The sequence below is a fragment of the Oncorhynchus mykiss genome, chromosome 5 (genome assembly GCF_013265735.2).
Source record: "Oncorhynchus mykiss isolate Arlee chromosome 5, USDA_OmykA_1.1, whole genome shotgun sequence".
In the NCBI taxonomy this organism is placed as follows: Eukaryota; Metazoa; Chordata; class Actinopteri; order Salmoniformes; family Salmonidae; genus Oncorhynchus; species Oncorhynchus mykiss.
Window position 1 is genome coordinate 48,364,894 of NC_048569.1, and position 19,646 is coordinate 48,384,539.

Here is a 19,646-nt window from a genome sequence, read left to right on the forward strand (position 1 = left end):
CAATTACTGTGAGACAGGCAGTTATTTGCTTGACAATCACCGGCTGACACAATTTCAACCCCACTCCCATCACACTCCCTCCATGCTTCATGATGTGGACAACACATGTGGAGATAATCCGTTCACCTACTCTGCATCTCATAAAGACCAAAAAATCTCACATTTGGACTCATCAGACCAAAGGAAAGATTTCCACTGGTCTAATGTCCATTGCTTGTGTTTCTTTGCCAAAGCAAGTCTCTTCTTATTATTGGTGTCCTTTTAGTAGTGGTTTCTTTGCAGAAATTTGATCATGAAGGCCTGATTCACGTCATCTCCTCTGAACAGTTGATGTTGAGATGTGTCTGTTACTTAAACTATGTGAAGCATTTATTTGGGCTGCATTCTGAGGTGCAGTTAATTCTCATCCTCAGCAGCACAGGTAACTCTGGGTCTTCCATTCATGTGTCGGACCTCATGAGAGCCAGTTTCATCATACAGTGGTTCCTTCTTTAAACGCTGTGAGCTTATACCGCGGGACTTAGAGGTACCCAGCATCAGGGCTTCATTGCTCCAGACCACCGCAAGGGGGAGTTGGAGCACTCATTATGCATTTGGGTCCCAAGGTTTTTATATAACCAATCATATTGAGTGGTTCCAATGACGATTTTGATGCGAGCCACCTGTCGCTGGTGACTTTCTTCAGCGAAGAGGGCTGACAACATGGTGGACGCTAAGTTAAGTAATTATAACGTCATAACAAGTCAAGAAAAACATTTCCAGTTGAAAGGAATATGTTACAGACAAACGATTGTGCATATTTTGTTGTCATCAAGTTCATTTATGAAAATCTATATTTAGCAAGTTTTTTTGTTTCTTTTTGTTCAGTCATATCCAATACCAGGTGTATCAAACTCCATTCTTTGAATGATGCTGTGTCTGCATGTATGTATTACAATTATACACTTCAACAGTGTTTACCACTCCTGCTCCTGGGACATCAATGATTACACATTGTAACTATGCAATAGATGGAACATGATTTAAGTAAAGGCTGATTTGTAATTCATATATACAGAATAAAAAACAGTAGCCACGAGAATGACACGTGGAAGAGAGCAGGAACGAGATGGGAGTAACAATCTAGGCTATTTGCTCTGAGACGGGCATAATATTGTAATGAAACAAGCAGGGAGCAGGTTTCGAGCCCTCAACATTCCAGCCCGAAGTCCAGCATGCTATCGACTGTGCCCAAATGTATTAATTGGGGTTGAGGCCGATTGTGGCTAAAAACACTTTATCAATTGGAATATTTAACATGTGGAAAGGGGAAAAAAATTCTTACTAGTTTTTCACAAGTGTAGCAGGATGGGCTATTAGCTGAATAGACTATTCAACTAAAGAATTGTCTCATAGCCGAGCTAGGTGTGTGTGACCCCCCCCCCCCCCCCAAGACAACAAGAGGGCGTAATTGGAGTCTATTTCTTCGGAGCCAAAACCTAAATAAAGTAACTAAGTCTACCTCAGCCAGCTATGAGGCTAAACAGTAGGATTAGGGAGTAGGATTTTTTTATTTTATTAGACCGACTTACAATTCCAACCGGTCTCCCGTCCGCATGGCACAGGGATTCTTTAGCTATAAATAGCCCAGTACTGTACTGCCGACCGTCACGTTGTACAGCGCCATATTTTCCGTTCCATCCTAACAGAAACCCAGAGGGTTTCAAATTAATTAAGCAAGTACCAGTCAAAAGTTTGGACACCTACTCATTCCAGGATTTTTCTATATTTTTACTATTTTCTACATTAGTATTATTCTACAAAGACATCACAACTGTAGCAGGTGTAGCCATCATGCAAATGTTTTCTATTAGCAGGACAATAGACTATGACCCGGCTACTGTTGTGAAAATTCCTCAACTTGCAATGTTTTCGATGCTTATGTACTCTATAGTGTTACATTTCTAACTCAAAACAGCAGTACAGTATTTATTCATAAACATCTTTATGCTTTTGTTAATACAATTATGAGAAAAGACTTTCAAATGCGAATGTTTATATTAACTAGATTTTAGTCACTTTTCCACCCAGCTCCACGACCACAGGTAAAACCTTGCTGAGATTATCAATGTATTTGTTACGTTGTTGTATCGTCAATTTCTCTAGCCAAAACATCTTGATGGCCTTGACTAGTTCATCTTTGCCTGTCGGCTTGGCACAGTTATGGATGAATGTTTTCAGTTGATGCCAAACAAGTTCTATCGGGTTTAAATCAGGAGACCTACGTGTAGCTATTTCCTCCAAGGCAATCAAACAAGCTAACCGTCAGTAGAGACAGTAGAGTCACAATTCAACGGCTCAGACACAAGACTTTTATGTGGCAGGGTCTACAATCACAGACTACAAAAAGAAAACCAGACCCGTCGCGGACCCCGATGTCTGGGAGCAAGACAAACTTAACAACTTCTTTGCTCGCTTTGAGGACAATAGTGCCACCAACATGGCCCGCTACCAAAACCTGCAGGCTATCCTTCACCGCAGCCAACGTGAGTAAAACATTTAAACGTGTTAACCCTCGCAAGGCTGCCGGCCCAGACGGCATCCCGAGCCGCGTCCTCAGAGCATGCGCAGATCAGCTGGCTGGTGTGTTTATGGGCATATTCAATCAATCCCTGTCCCAGTCTGCTGTTCCCACATTCTTCAAGAGGGCCACCATTGTTCCTGTTCCCAATAATGCAAAGTTGTAACTGAACTAAATGACTATCGCCCCGCAGCACTCACTTCTGTCATCATGAAGTGCTTTGAGAGACTATTCAAGGATCATCTCACCTCCACACTACCTGACACCCTAGACCCACTCCAATTTGCTTACCATCCCAATAGGTCCACAGATGACGCAATCACACTGCACACTGCCCTAACCCATCTGGACAAGAGGAAACTGGGTCCTGGACTTTCTGACGGGACGCCCCCAGGTGGTGAGGGTAGGCAACATCTCCACCCCGCTGATCCTCAACACTGGGGCCCCACAAGGGTGCGTTCTCATGACCCATGACTGCGTGGCCAAGCACGCCTCCAACTCAATCATCAAGTTTGCAAACAACACAACAGTGGTAGGCTTGATTACTAACAACGACGAGACGGCCTACAGGGAGGAGGTGAGGGCCCTCGGAGTGTGGTGTCAGGAAAATAACCTCACACTCAAGGTCAACAAAACTAAGGAGATGATTGTGAACTTCAGGAAACAGCAGAGGGCGCCCCCTCCATCCACATCGATGGGACAGTAGTGGAGAGGGAAGGAAGTTTTAAGTTCCTCGGCGTACACATCACGGACAAACTGAAATGGTCCACCCACACAGACAGCATGGTGAAGAAGGCGCAACAGCACCTCTTCAACCTTAGGAGGCTGAAGAAATTTGGCTTGTCACCAAAAACACTCAAACTTTTACAGATGCACAATCGAGGGCATCCTGTATCACCACCTGGTACGGCAACTGCACAACCATAAGGCTCTCCAGTGGGCAGTGAGGTCTGCACAACGCATCACCGGGGGCAAAATACCTGCCCTCCAGGACACCTACACCACCCGATGTCACAGGAAGGCCAAAAAGATCATCAAGGACAACAACCACCCGAGCCACTACCTGTTCACCACGCTATCATCCAGAAGGTGAGGTCAGTACAGGTGCAACAAAGCTGGGACCGAGAGACCGAAAAACAGCTTCTATCTCAGACTGTTAAACTGCCATCACTAACATTGGGTGGCTGCTGCTAACATACTGACTCAAATCTCTAACAACTTTAACAATTAAATATTGGATGTAAATGTATCACTAGTCACTTTAAACAATGCCACTTTATATAATGTTTACATACAAGATGAGTGAAGTAGGGTATAAACTGTACTCTATACCATCTACTGCATCTTGCCTATGTCGTTTGGCCATCGCTCGCTCATCCATATATTTATATGTACATATTCTTATTCATTCCTTTACACTTGTGTGTATAAGGTAGTTGTAGTGAAATTGCTAGTTATTGCTGCATGGTTGGAACTAGAAGCACAAGCATTTCGCTACACTCGCATTAAAATCTTCTAACCATGTCTAATCTAAAATTAGATTTGATTTAGATTTTTTTATATATAGTGTAGGCCTACCGAAGGTGTTGTAGGTCTTATTTATTTTTATTTAACCTTTATTTTACTACATAAAGGTCTACTTACTCTGCTGGCGTCTTGACCCAGTTTATGTCCTCATTTGCAATGCAAACCTGGGCAGCAGTATGTTTTGGGTCTTTGTCTGCATTTGGAGAAGAAAGAAAAATACATTTATCCTAACAGCGAAAATGAGGTACAATAATAGAAATATACATGTAAATAGGCCTAAACGTAACATAATCTTGCTATAATCCTACCTTGAAAGAAATGTTGGGTTAGCATATCTCATGTCTCTTGATTTCTTCCTCAAAGAAATCTCGTGCCATGATACCTGAAAAAGAAGGCAAGAGAGAATTATTTTGCAACACATTCCGTGAGGTGTTGGCTACAATATTTTCTGTACCTTTAGCTTTGTAAATAGCCAAACTTACCATAAAATATCAAATATGGGCCTGGTCCCTGGCGAAAATTGACCACCACCCATGGAATTTGAGCGAATGCTTGGGACTCGGCTTGCTTGACCGTTTTCCTTTTTTTTTCTGTAGCAATTTTGAGCAAATTGCTCAAGGGCCATGGTTGATTCATCTGTAAAGATAACATTATTGAATGTTTCGCCAGCTTTGATCCATGCCTGGGCCTACAGGACGCAAAGTCCTTTGTCAGACGAATCATTGGGTCAAAACTACAGAACAGTACAAAATAAGCGAACACACATGGTTAATGTTCTGATAATTAAAATATACAGTGCCTTGCGAAAGTATTCGGCCCCCTTGAACTTTGCGACCTTTTGCCACATTTCAGGCTTCAAACATAAAGATATAAAACTATTTTTTTGTGAAGAATCAACAACAAGTGGGACACAATCATGAAGTGGAACGACATTTATTGGATATTTCAAACTTTTTTAACAAATCAAAAACTGAAAAATTGGGCGTGCAAAATTATTCAGCCCCCTTAAGTTAATACTTTGTAGCGCCACCTTTTGCTGCGATTACAGCTGTAAGTCGCTTGGGGTATGTCTCTATCAGTTTTGCACATCGAGAGACTGACATTTTTTCCCATTCCTCCTTGCAAAACAGCTCGAGCTCAGTGAGGTTGGATGGAGAGCATTTGTGAACAGCAGTTTTCAGTTCTTTCCACAGATTCTCGATTGGATTCAGGTCTGGACTTTGACTTGGCCATTCTAACACCTGGATATGTTTATTATTGAACCATTCCATTGTAGATTTTGCTTTATGTTTTGGATCATTGTCTTGTTGGAAGACAAATCTCTGTCCCAGTCTCAGGTCTTTTGCAGACTCCATCAGGTTTTCTTCCAGAATGGTCCTGTATTTGGCTCCATCCATCTTCCCATCAATTTTAACCATCTTCCCTGTCCCTGCTGAAGAAAAGCAGGCCCAAACCATGATGCTGCCACCACCATGTTTGACAGTGGGGATGGCGTGTTCAGCTGTGTTGCTTTTACGCCAAACATAACGTTTTGCATTGTTGCCAAAAAGTTCAATTTTGGTTTCATCTGACCAGAGCACCTTCTTCCACATGTTTGGTGTGTCTCCCAGGTGGCTTGTGGCAAACTTTAAGCAAAACTTTTTATGGATATCTTTAAGAAATGGCTTTCTTCTTGCCACTCTTCCATAAAGGCCAGATTTGTGCAATATACGACTGATTGTTGTCCTATGGACAGAGTCTCCCACCTCAGCTGTAGATCTCTGCAGTTCATCCAGAGTGATCATGGGCCTCTTGGCTGCATCTCTGATCAGTCTTCTCCTTGTATGAGCTGAAAGTTTAGAGGGACGGCCAGGTCTTGGTAGATTTGCAGTGGTCTGATACTCCTTCCATTTCAATATTATCGCTTGCACAGTGCTCCTTGGGATGTTTAAAGCTTGGGAAATCTTTTTGTATCCAAATCTGGTTTTAAACTTCTTCACTACAGTATCTCGGACCTGCCTGGTGTGTTCCTTGTTCTTCATGATGCTCTCTGCGCTTTTAACGGACCTCTGAGACTATCACAGTGCAGGTGCATTTATACGGAGACTTGATTACACACAGGTGGATTGTATTTATCATCATTAGTCATTTAGGTCAACATTGGATCATTCAGAGATCCTCACTGAACTTCTGGAGAGAGTTTGCTGCACTGAAAGTAAAGGGGCTGAATAATTTTGCACGCCCAATTTTTCAGTTTTTGATTTATTAAAAAAGTTTAAATAAATGTCGTTCCACTTCATGATTGTGTCCCACTTGTTGTTGATTCTTCACAAAAAAATACAGTTTTATATCTTTATGTTTATCTATGTTTATCTTTATGTTTGAAGCCTGAAATGTGGCAAAAGGTCGCAAAGTTCAAGGGGGCCGAATACTTTCGCAAGGCACTGTATATATTTATATATAAACATTTCTTACAGGGCCTTTCCATAAGTCCACGCAAGTTTCTTCAACTGTCTTCTGACTGTAATTAGAGCGATGTTGATGTGATGTCAGCAGATTACAGATTGCCTTTGCCAATTGCTCATCATCTTCATGAATATAAGCAAGTGATATCTGCTAAATAATCAAGTTTGGTTTCTCCATAAATAAACAATTCTAAATAACTGACAGGCTTTATTTACAAATTAGTGAGTGTCTCACCCCATGTTCAATAATTGCCTTTTTCTCACTCTAGGTTAAATGAAAACGAAATCTCCAAAATGTTGTTACTTTTTAAACAAAGCCATTTACTATTAATTAATTTAGAATGATATAAAAGCCCCTTAGAATCTGTGAGAATATCTGAGAATATCTAATGAAAAATCCACCTTAGATATTTATTTAGAGGCCTCCAATCCTCTAAATGTAATTGTTTTTTATATATAAGTTAGGCCTACCATAAGGCGAAAGGAGTCTCACTAGTGTTGAGTAATGTACTGTTCAAAATGGTGTAGTACTTATTTATTTATAGAGCATATTGAAGTTAGAAGCAAAATCTTCAATTTTTAGCACCGTTTCGTACTGCTCTGAGGCAAGCATGGGGACTGGTCTTGATAAATCAATTATTTTTTATTTTCACTTAATCTCTGGTTGGGTATTAGTTAGACAAGAATTAGAAAATTCGGGTGCAGAAATGTTATGCCCTTAGTGTAACCTTTATTTAACTAGGCAAGTCAGTTATGAACAAATTCTTATTTACAAGGACAGCCTACTCCTTCCTCCTGTTATACAAATTTCTTAATCAATCTCATATACTATTTTATTACAATAAAGGTTTTAAATTCTATGTTAATTCCAATACGGAAGACTATCAAATGCTTCTCAAAGATGTCATCTGGTGGTCAAACTAGCAATAACTTGCATTAACAGAAAAAAAGGCTGACAAATAGAAAACGTGCCACAGAATGCTACAGCAGCCCTCAAGGTGTGCCACAGTATGATGCAACTTTTTAAAGGAGGAACCACTGTAGCGCTTGATGGTTTTTGCGACTGCACTTGAAGAAACTTTCAAAGTTATTCATTTTCCGTGTTGACTGACCTTCATGTCTTAAGGTAATGATTGACTGTAGTATCTATTTGCTTATTTGAGCTTTTTCTTGTCATAATATGGACTTGGTCTTTTACCAAATAGGGTGATCTTCTGTACACAGTACCACCCCTACCTTGTATACCAACCCTAACTTGTCACAAACCAACTGATTGGCTCAAACACATTAAGAAGGAAAGAAATTCCACAAACTAACTTTCAACAAGGCACACTTGTTAATTGAAATGCATTCCAGGTGACTACCTCATGAAGCTGGTTGAGAAAATGCCAGGAGTGTGTGAAGCTGTCATCAAGGCAAAGGGTGGCTACTTGGAAGAATCTCAAATATAAAATATATTTTGATATGTTTAACACTTTTTTTTGTTACTACATGATTCCATATGTGTGTTTTCAAGGTTTTGATGTCTTCACTATTATTCTACAATGTAGAAAATAGTTTTTTTTAAATGGAATGAGGATGTGTGTCTAAACTTGTGATTGGTACTGTACATTCAAATTAATTTGAGATAGGGCTGGGCACTGTCACGTCAGCGTACTCAGATCCTGTATTTCTCACACAGGTGCTTGGTAAAACAAGACAGCCATGCTCCCATGTGCATGTCCTTCCACATTCCAATTTGACCATGTTTTTTGTCCCTCAGGATGACCCATACATGATAGCAGACCCTCGCTATGGCAGATATGAAGGAGCCAACCCAGCCTACCCCCCATACAGAGAGCCCCAGCCAGAGAGACCCAGCTCCAGAACCAGCCAGTACTCAGACAGACCCTCCTCCAGGTACTAGTGTAATTCTCCACTGACCAGTAACAGTACCCTATTACCAATGCAAACTGTGGAGAAATGTGTGCATGCGTGTTACAGCTGTACTGTTTACGTGGGTGGGTTGGATGGTAAAAATTCCCACGCACCTCCATTGACAGTTTGGGACTGGAAAAGCCTTTGTGTGTGTAGTTGCTTTAGGGCCTAACGTTTAGGTAAGTACCACCTGTAACTGTCAGTTAGTTGAAGAACCTATCGTCTGACCTTTTTGACCACCCCTCCGTGAGCTTTTGGACACTCAATCCTCCCTGTTTTCTGAATATCCCAGGCAAGGTTTCCCCCCTGAAGAATATCAGAGAGCTAACCGAAGTGCTTATGATGACTACTATGCAGAGTATTACAAAAACCAGTACGGAGGTAAGAGGAACAGTACCAACCACCAATGGCTTAGTTACATTGCGATAACTATGGTAGAAAGTTAGGTAAAACTTACAAAACCTACAATTATTACTATACATAGAAATTTACATTTGGTTATTCCTAACTTACACTGAGTGTACAAAACATTAAAAACACCTTTGTAATATTGAGTTCCACCCCATCCTGTTGCCCTCAGAACAGCCTCAATTTGTCAGGGCATGGACCTACAGTGCATTCGGAAAGTATTTTAACCTCTTGACTTTTTCCACATTTTGATACGTTACATTCTTATTCTAAAATGTATTAAATTGTTTTTTTCCCCCTCATCAATCGACACACACCCCATTATGACGAAGCAAAAACAGGTTGTTTTTTGCAAATTTTTTGTTTATTTTTAAAGAAGCTTTAATATATATTTTTTTCAATTACTTTTCCCCCCCAATTTCGTGGTATCCAATTGGTAGTTACAGCCTTGTGTCATCGCTGCCACTGCCATACGGACTCGGGAGAGGCTGACGGTCGAGAGCTGTGCGTCCTCCGGAACACAAGCCAGCTAGCACTGTGATGCAGTGCCTTAGATCACTTGGGAGGCACTGAAATATTACATCTACATATGTATTCAGACCCTTTACTCAGTACTTTGTTGAAGCACCTTTTGCAGCGATTAGAGCCTTGAGTCTTCTTCGGTATGACGCTACAAGCTTGGCACACCTGTATTGGGGGCGTTTCTCCCATTCTTCTCAAGCTCTGTCAGGTTGGAGGGGGAGCGTCGCTGCACAGCTATTTTCAGGTCTCCAGAGATGTTTGAAGTTCGGGCTCTGCCTGGGCCACTCAAGGACATTCAGAGACTCCCGAAACCATTCCTCCGTTGTCTTGGCTGTGTGCTTAGGGTTGTTGTACTGTTGGAAGGTGAACCTTTGCCCCAGTCTGAGGTCCTTAGCGCTTTAGAGCTCAGGACTAGTCTGCCAGTCTGCAGCTGAAAAAATCCCCACAGCATAATGCCTCTACCACCATACTTAACTGTAGAGATGGTGCCAGGTTTCCTCCAGACGTGGCGCTTGGCATTCAGGCCAAGGAGTTCAATCTTGGTTTCATTAGACCAGAGAATCTTGTTTCTCATGGCCTTTTGGCAAACTCCGAGCAGGCTGTCATGTGCCTTTTTCTGAGGAGTGGCTTCCGTCTGACCACTCTATCATCAAGGCCTGATTGGTGGAGTGCTGCAGAGATGGTTGTCCTTGAAGGTTCTCCCATCTCCTCTGATGAACTCTGGAGCTCTGTCAGATTGACCATCGGGTCTTGGTCAAATTTGATTTGTCACATACATGTTTAGCAGATGTTATTGTGGATGTGGTGAAATGCTTGTTTTTCTAGCTCCAACAATTACAACAATACACACAACCTAAAACTAAAAGAATGGAATTAAGGAATATATAAATATTAGGATGAGCAATGTTGGAGTGGCATAGACTACTGTCTATGCCACTCCAACATTGCTCATCCTAATATCACATACTTGTGAGATAAGTAAAGCAAAAATATGTGAACATTATTAAAGTAAAACATTTTAGGGTCTTCCTCTGACACTGCCTGGTATAGAGGTCCTGGATGGAAGGAAGCTTGGCCCCGGTGATGTACTGGGGCCGTACGCACTACCCTCTGTAGTAGAGGTCGACCGATTTATTATTCTTTTTGATACCGATTTTATTGGAGTACCAAAAAAAGCCGATACCGATTAATCTGCCGTTTTTTTAAATATTTATATTTGAGAAACACAAGCATTTCGCCACGTCTGCTAAACATATATTTATATTTGTAATGATGACAATTACAACAATACTGAATTAACACTAACTTAATATAATACATAAGTAAAATCAATTTAGTCACATATAAATAATGAAACATGTTCAATTTGGTTTAAATAATGCGAAAACCAAGTGTTGGAGAAGAAAGTAAAAGTGCAATATGTGCCATGTAAAAAAGCTAACGTTTGAGTTCCTTGCTCAGAACATGAGAACATATGAAAGCTGGTGGTTCCTTTTAACATGAGTCTTCAATTTTCCCAGTTAAGAAGTTTTAGGTTGTCGTTATTATGGGACTATTTTTCTCTATGCCATTTGTATTTCATATATCTTTCACTATTGGATGTTCTTTTAGGCACTAGAGTATTGCCAGCCTAATCTCAGGAGTTGATAGGCTTGAAGTCCTAAACAGCGCTGTGCGTCAAGCATTGCAAAGAGCTTCTGGCAAACGCAGGAAGTTCTGTTTGAATGAATGCTTATGAGCCTGCTACTGCCAATCACCACTCAGTCAGACTGCTATATTAAATCATAGACTTAATTATAATATAATACACACATATGAGCCTTTGGTCATTTAACATGGTCAAATACGGAAACTCATTTCGAAAACAACACGTTTATTCTTTCAGTGAAATACGGAACCGTTCCGTATTTTATCTAACGGGTGGCAACCCTAAGTCTAAATATTGCTGTTACATTGCACAACCTTCAATGTTATGTCATAATTATATAAAATTCTGGCAAATTAATTACGGTCTTTGTTAAGGAAGAAATGGTCTTCACACAGTTCGCAATGAGCCAGGCGGCCCAAACTGTTGCATATTTATTTATTTATTTATTTATTTATTTATTTATTTTTATTTCACCTTTATTTAACCAGGTAGGCAAGTTGAGAACAAGTTCTCATTTACAATTGCGACCTGGCCAAGATAAAGCAAAGCAGCTCGACACATACAACGACACAGAGTTACACATGGAGTAAAACAAACATACAGTCAACAATACAGTATAAACAAGTCTATATACGATGTGAGCAAATGAGGTGAGATAAGGGAGGTAAAGGGGAAAAAGGCCATGGTGGCAAAGTAAATACAATATAGCAAGTAAAACACTGGAATGGTAGATTTGCAATGGGAGAATGTGCAAAGTAGAAATAAAAATAATGGGGGTGCAAAGGAGCAAAATAAATAAATAAATTAAATACAGTAGGGAAAGAGGTAGTAGTTTGGGCTAAATTATAGGTGGGCTATGTACAGGTGCAGTAATCTGTGAGCTGCTCTGACAGTTGGTGCTTAAAGCTAGTGAGGGAGATAAGTGTTTCAAGTTTCAGAGATTTTTGTAGTTCGTTCCAGTCATTGGCAGCAGAGAACTGGAAGGAGAGGCGGCCAAAGAAAGAATTGGTCCTGGGGGTGACTAGAGAGATATACCTGCTGGAGCGTGTGCTACAGGTGGGAGATGCAATGGTGACCAGCGAGCTGAGATAAGGGGGGACTTTACCTAGCAGGGTCTTGTAGATGACATGGAGCCAGTGGGTTTGGCGACGAGTATGAAGTGAGGGCCAGCCAACGAGAGCGTACAGGTTGCAATGGTGGGTAGTATATGGGGCTTTGGTGACAAAACGGATTGCACTGTGATAGACTGCATCCAATTTGTTGAGTAGGGTATTGGAGGCTATTTTGTAAATGACATCGCCAAAGTCGAGGATTGGTAGGATGGTCAGTTTTACAAGGGTATGTTTGGCAGCATGAGTGAAGGATGCTTTGTTGCGAAATAGGAAGCCAATTCTAGATTTAACTTTGGATTGGAGATGTTTGATATGGGTCTGGAAGGAGAGTTTACAGTCTAACCAGACACCTAAGTATTTGTAGTTGTCCACGTATTCTAAGTCAGAGCCGTCCAGAGTAGTAATGTTGGACAGGCGGGTTGGTACAGGTAGCGATCGGTTGAAGAGCATGCATTTAGTTTTACTTGTATTTAAGAGCAATTGGAGGCCACGGAAGGAGAGTTGTATGGCATTGAAGCTTGCCTGGAGGGTTGTTAACACAGTGTCCAAAGAAGGGCCAGAAGTATACAGAATGGTGTCGTCTGTGTAGAGGTGGATCAGAGACTCACCAGCAGCAAGAGCGACCTCATTGATGTATACAGAGAAGAGAGTCGGTCCAAGAATTGAACCCTGTGGCACCCCCATAGAGACTGCCAGAGGTCCGGACAGCAGACCCTCCGATTTGACACACTGAACTCTATCAGAGAAGTAGTTGGTGAACCAGGCGAGGCAATCATTTGAGAAACCAAGGCTGCCGAGTCTGCCGATGAGGATGTGGTGATTGACAGAGTCGAAAGCCTTGGCCAGATCAATGAATACGGCTGCACAGTAATGTTTCTTATCGATGGCGGTTAAGATATCATTTAGGACCTTGAGCGTGGCTGAGGTGCACCCATGACCAGCTCAGAAACCAGATTGCATAGCAGAGAAGGTATGGTGAGATTCGAAATGGTCGGTAATCTGTTTGTTGACTTGGCTTTCGAAGACCTTAGAAAGGCATGGTAGGATAGATATAGGTCTGTAGCAGTTTGGTCAAGAGTGTCACCCCCTTTGAAGAGGGGGATGACCGCAGCTGCTTTCCAATCTTTGGGAATCTCAGACGACACGAAAGAGAGGTTGAACAGGCTAGTAATAGGGGTGGCAACAATTTTGGCAGATAATTTTAGAAAGAAAGGATCCAGATTGTCTAGCCCGGCTGATTTGTAGGGGTCCAGATACCCATATGTCCATATACCCTGACGCAAGATGCGCTTTTGTTAAATAATCACCCGTTTGGCGAAGTCGGCTGTGATTCAATGATAAATGAATAGGCACCGCATTGATTATATGCAACGCAGGACAAGCTAGTTAAACTACTAATGTCATCAACCATGTGTAGTTAACTAGTGATCATGTTTTGATGTTTTTTTAAATATAAGATAAGTTTAATGCTAGTTAGCAACTTACCTTGGCTACTTGCTGCACTCGCGTAACATGTGTTCGGCCTGCAGTTTCCTCGTGGATTTGCAATGGAATCGGCCATAATTGGCGTCCAAAAATGCAGATTACCGATGGTTATGAACTTGAAATCGGCTCTAATTAATCGGCCATTCCAATGAATCGGTTGACCTCTACTCTGTAGTGCCTTGCGGTCGGAGGCCAAGCAGTTGCCATACCAGGCAGTGATGCAACCTGTCAGGATGCTCTCGATGGTGCAGCTGTAGAACCTTTCGAGGATCTGAGGACCCATGCTAAATCTAGGTCTCCTGAGGGGGAATAGGTTTTGTCATGCCATCTTTCACGACTGGTGTGCTTTGACCGTTGTTTGTTTGTTTGGTGATGTGGATGCCAAGGAACTTGAAGCTCTCAACCTGCTGCACTACAGCTTGTCGATGAGAATGGGGGTGTGCTCAGTCCTCCTTTTCCTTTAGTCCACGATCATCTCCTTTGTCTTGATCCCGTTGAGGGAGAGGTTGTTGTCCTGGCACCACACGGTCAGGTCTCTGACAACCTCCCTATAGGTTGTCTCACTGTTGTCGTGATCAGGCCTACCACTGGTGTTGGAGTCGTACCTGGCCGTACAGTTATGAGTGAACAGAGAACAGGAGGGGTCTGAGCACGCAACCCTGAGGGGCCCCTATGTTGAGGATGAGCGTGGCGGATGTGTTGTTACCTGCCCTTCTAGTCTACCATTATTGAAATGGCCAGTGATTTCAAGTATGTATATGTGGCAGCAGGCTCTAAGGTGCAGGGTTACGTAACTGGGTGGACGTTGCCTAGTGATGGCTATTTAAGTCTGATGGCCTTGAGAAAGATGTTTTTCAGTCTCTTGGTCCCAGCTTTGAAGCACCTGTACCTACCCCTGGATGATAGCGGGGTGAACAGGCAGTGGCTTGGGTGGTTTTGCACTTGATGATCTTTTTGACCTTCCTGTGACATCAGGTGCTGTAGGTGTACTGGAGGGCAGGTAGTTTTCCCCCGATGATGCGTTGGGTAGACCGCACCACCCTCTGGGGAGGTTTGCGGTTGCGGGCTGTGCAGTTGCCGTACCAGTCGGTGATACAGCCCGACAGGATGTATTCACCTGTAAAAGTTTGAGGGTCTTATGTGCCAAGCCAAATTTCTTCAGCCTCCTGAGGTTGAAGAGGCACAGTTGCGCCTTCACCACGCTGTCTGTGTGGGTGGACCATTTCAGATCGGCAGTGATGTGTATGCGGAGGAACTTGAGTCTTTCCACCTGCTTCACTGTGGATGTGGATAGGGGCGTGCTTACTTCTGCTGTTTCCTGAAGTCCACGATCAGCTCCTTTTTGTTTTGTCGACATTGAGTGAGAGGTTATTTTCCTGGTACCACATTCCCAGGGCCCTCACCTCTCTTACCGCCCCGTAGCACTCACGTCGGTAGCCATGAAGTGCTTTGAAAGGCTGGTCATGGCTCACATCAACAGTATCCTCCGGGATACACTAGGGCCAATCCAATTCGCATCCCACCGCAACAGATCCACAGATGACACAATCTCAGTCGCACTCCACACTGCCCTTTCCCACCTGGACAAAAGGAACACCTATGTGAGAATGCTGTTCCTTGACTACAGCTCAGTGTTCAACATCATAGTGCCAACGAAGCTCATCACTAAGCTAAGGACACTGGGACTGAACACCAGCCTCTGCAAATGGATCCTGGACTTCTTGACGGGCCGCCCCCAGGTGGTAAGGGTAGGCAACAACACGTCTGCCACGCTGATCCTGACACTGGGGCCCCTCGGGTGTGTACTTAGTCCTCTCCTGTACTCCCTATTCACCCACTACTGCGTGGCCAAGCACGAATCAAATCAAAGTTTATTTGTCACGTTCGCCTAGTACAACAGGTATAGACGTCAGTGAAATGCTTACTTACTCCAACACCATTAAGTTTGCTGACAACACAACAGTGGTAGGCCTTATCACAGAAAATGATGAGACAGCCTATAGGGAGGAGGTCTAAGACCTGGCAGTGTGGTGCCAGGACTACAACCTCTCCCTCGACGTGAGCAAGACAAAGGAGCTGGTCGTGGACTACAAGAGAAGGCGGGCCGAACATGCCCTCATTAACATTGGCTGGGCTGTAGTTGAGCGGGTCAAGAGTTTCAAGTTCCTTGGTGTCCACATCACCAACGAACTATCATGGTCCAAACACACCAAGACAAGTCGTGAAGAGGACACGACAACCTACCCAAAAAGATTTGGCATGGGTCTTCAGGTCCTCAAAGTTCTACAGCTGCACGATCGAGAGCATCCTGACAGGTTGCATCACTGCCTGGAATGGCAACTGCTCGGCCTCCAACCACAAGGCGCTACAGAGGGTAGTGCATACGGCCCATACATCGCTGGGGCCAAGCTTCCTGCCATCCAGGACCTACATAATAGATGGTGTCAGAGGAAAGCCCATAAAATTGTCAGACTCCGGGCACCCATTTTCTCTGCTACCGCACGGCAAGCAGTATCGGAGTGCCAAGTCTAGGCCCAAAAGGATCCTTAACCTGCCTGGGAACGGGGAACCCCTCGCCAACAGCCAGTGAAATTACAGGGTGCCAAATTCAAACAAGAAATCTCATAAATACATTTCTCAAACATACAACTATTAGGCACCATTTTAAAGATAAAATTATCTTTAATCTAGCCACAGTGTATGATTTCAAAAGGCTTTACAGCGAAAGCTCCACAAACGATTGTTCGGTCACCACCAAGTCACAGAAAAACACAGCCATTTTTCCAGCCAAAAAGAGTTGTCACAAAAAGCAGAAATATAGATTAAATTAATCACTAACTTTTGATGATCTTCATCAGATGACACTCATAGGACTTCATGTTACACAAAACATGTATGTTTTGTTCGATGAAGTGAATATTTATATCCAAAAATCTCCTTTTACATTGACGTGGTATGTTCAGTAGTTCCAGAACATGCTGTGATTTTGCAGAGAGCCACATCAATTCACAGAAATACGCATAATAAATATTGATAATAGATACAACTATTATACGTGGAACTTTAGATAAACTTCTCCTTAAATCAACCGCAGTGTCAGATTTCAAAAAAACTTTACGGAAAAAGCATACCATGCAATAATCTGAGTACGGCGGTCAGAGCCCAAAGCAGCCAAAGAAATATCTGCCATGTTGTGTAGTCAACATCAGTCAGAAATAGCATTATAAATATTCACTTACCTTTGATGATCTTCATCAGAATGCACTCCCAGGAATCCCAGTTCCACAATAAATGTTTTGATTTGTTCGATAAAGTTAATAATTTGTCTAAACACCTTCTGTTAGCGCGTTTCGTAAACAAATCGAAACTCACGAGGCACGGGCAAGTCCAGCGCAAAGGTCGGACGAAAATCCCAAAAAGTTGCTGGTCGTAGAAACATATCAAACGATGTATAAAATCAATCTTTATGATGTTTTTATCATAAATCTTCAATAATGTCCCAAACGGAGAATTCCTTTGTCTGTAGAAAAGCAATGGAACGAGAGGTAACTTTCTCATGACCGCGTGTCACAAGCCCGTGGCTCTCTGCCAGACCTCTGACTAATTCCCCTCTCATTCAGCACCCCTTCACAGGAGAAGCCTGAAACAACGTTCTAAAGACTGTTGACATCTAGTGGATGCCTTAGGAAGTGCAACATGACCAATATCCCACTATCTTCAATAGGGGCTGAAAAACTGAAAAACTTGAAAAACTACAAACCTCAGATTTCCCACTTCCTGGATGGATTTTTTTCTCAGGTTTTTGCCTGCCATATGAGTTATGTTATACTCAGACATCATTCAAACAGTTTTAGAAACTTCAGAGTGTTTTCTATCCAAAACTACGTATAATATGCATATATTAGCATCTGGGACTGAGTAGGAGGTAGTTTACTCTGGGCACGATTTTCAACCAGAAGTGAAAATGCTGCCCCCTAGCCCAAACAGGTTAACAGCTTTTAGCCCCAATCCATAAGACTGGTAAACAATTAATAAATTGGCCACTGGACTATTTACTGCACTGTTGGTTAAGGGCTTGTAGGTAAGCATTTTGCGGTAAGGTCTACACTTTTTGTATTTGGCGCGTGTGACAAATAAAGTTTGATTTGATTTGTCCAGATGGGCTAGGGCCGTGTGCAGTGCGATGGCATCGTCTGTGGATCTATTGGGGCTGTAAGCAAAATGAAGTGGGTCTAGAGGGTAAGGTAGAGGTGAAATGATCCTTAACTAGCCTCTCAAAGCACTTCATGATGACAGAAGTGAGTGCTACGGGGCGATAGTCATTTATTTAAGTTACTTTTGCTTTCTTGTGTATACAAACAATGGTGGACATCAGACTGGTATACGGAGAGATTGAATACTCCAGCCAGGTGGTCTGCACACGTTCTGAGGATGCAGTTCGGGATACCGTCTTGTCCCCGCAGCCTTGCGAAGCATACCACCTCATCTGTGAAACATGGGGGAGGGGGTGTTATGGCTTGGGCCTGTTGCTGCCAGTGGACAGGCTCACTTGTCTTCATTGATGATGTGACTGCAGACAGAAGTAGAACAATGAATTCTGAAGTTTACAGAAATATTTTATCTGCTCGGACAAACCAAATGCCTCAACTCATTGGATGGCACTTCATCATGCAACAAGACAATGACCCTAAACATACTGCTAGAGCAACAAAGGGGTTTTTGATGGCCAAAAAGTGGAAAATCCTTGACTGGCTGAGTCAATCACTGGATCTGAATCCAATTGAACATGCATTTTACATTCTGAAGAGGAGACTGAAGGCAGTAAGTCCCCAAAACAAGCAGGAACTGAAGATTGCTGCAGCACAGGCCTGGCAGAGCATCACCAGGGAAGATACCCAGCATCTGGTGATGTCGATGTTATTTCTAAACTTCACCCTCATTTTCATTGTATCCTTTCAAACTCAAAGTGCTAGAGTACAGAACCAAAATAACACAAAAAAATGGTCACTGTCCAATGAATTATGGTGCTCACTGTAACTTGGGATGAAATGTGGAGACCCAGACTGTAGGCTTCTGTAGTCATGTGCAAATGACAGTATAGCACCAAACCTACCGAGTTGATTTATGATTTCTAGAATGTTTTAATTAAATGCCTAGACTTTCCACTGTTTTTTAAAAGTTTATTTTCAAATTTGTATTGTGTTAAATATTAGCCACCGTCAGTTATACCCACATACATTTACACTACCGTTCAAAAGGGTCACTTAAAAATGTCCTTGTTTTCCATGAAAACATACATGAAATTAGTTGCAAAATGAATAGGAAATATAGTCAAGATGTTGACAAGGTTATAAATAACTAATTACTTTTAATTGAAATAATAATTGTGTCCTTCAAACTTTCATCAAAGAATCCTCAATTTTCAGCAATTATAGCCTCGCAGACCTTTGGCATTCTAGTTGTCCATTTTTTGAGGTAATCTGAAGAGATTTCACCCCATGCTTCCTGAAGCACCTCCCACAAGTTGATTGGCTTGATGGGCTCTTCTTACGTACCATACGGTCAAGCTGCTCCCACAACAGCTCAATAGGGTTGAGATCTGGTGACTGTGCTGGCCACTCCATTATAGACAGAATACCAGCGGACTGCTTCTTCCCTAAATAGTTCTTGCATAGTTTGGAGCTGTGCTTTGGGTCATTGTCCTCTTGTAGGAGGAAATTGACTCAATTTAAGCGCCGTCCACAGGGTATTGCATGGCGTTGCAAAATGGAGTGATAGCCTTCCTTCCTTCAAGATCCCTTTTACCCTGTAGAAATCTCCCACTTTACCACCACCAAAGCACCCCCAGATCATCACATTACCCCCAGATCATCACATTGCCTCCACCAATGGAGTCAAGCACTCCTCCAGCATCTTAATTTTTTCTGCAGCTCATGAATGTTCTTCTTTGTGATCCCAACACCTCAAACGTATAATCGTCTGCCTGTAACACTTTTTTCCAATCTTCCTCTGTCCAGTGTCTG

At 42.5% G+C, this 19,646-nt stretch overlaps 1 protein-coding gene across 6 annotated transcripts in view; it reads left to right on the plus strand.

Moving 5' to 3' along the window:
* Positions 1–19,646, plus strand: part of sec16a (SEC16 homolog A, endoplasmic reticulum export factor) — a 73,531-nt gene that overhangs the window by 13,471 nt on the left and 40,414 nt on the right. For all 6 annotated transcript variants that reach the window (XM_036977742.1, XM_021603211.2, XM_036977740.1 and 3 more), the window contains 2 exons: positions 8,294–8,430; positions 8,741–8,829. In XM_036977742.1, the coding sequence (XP_036833637.1) occupies positions 8,294–8,430; positions 8,741–8,829 (226 nt within the window). The remainder of the gene's footprint in view (positions 1–8,293; positions 8,431–8,740; positions 8,830–19,646) is intronic.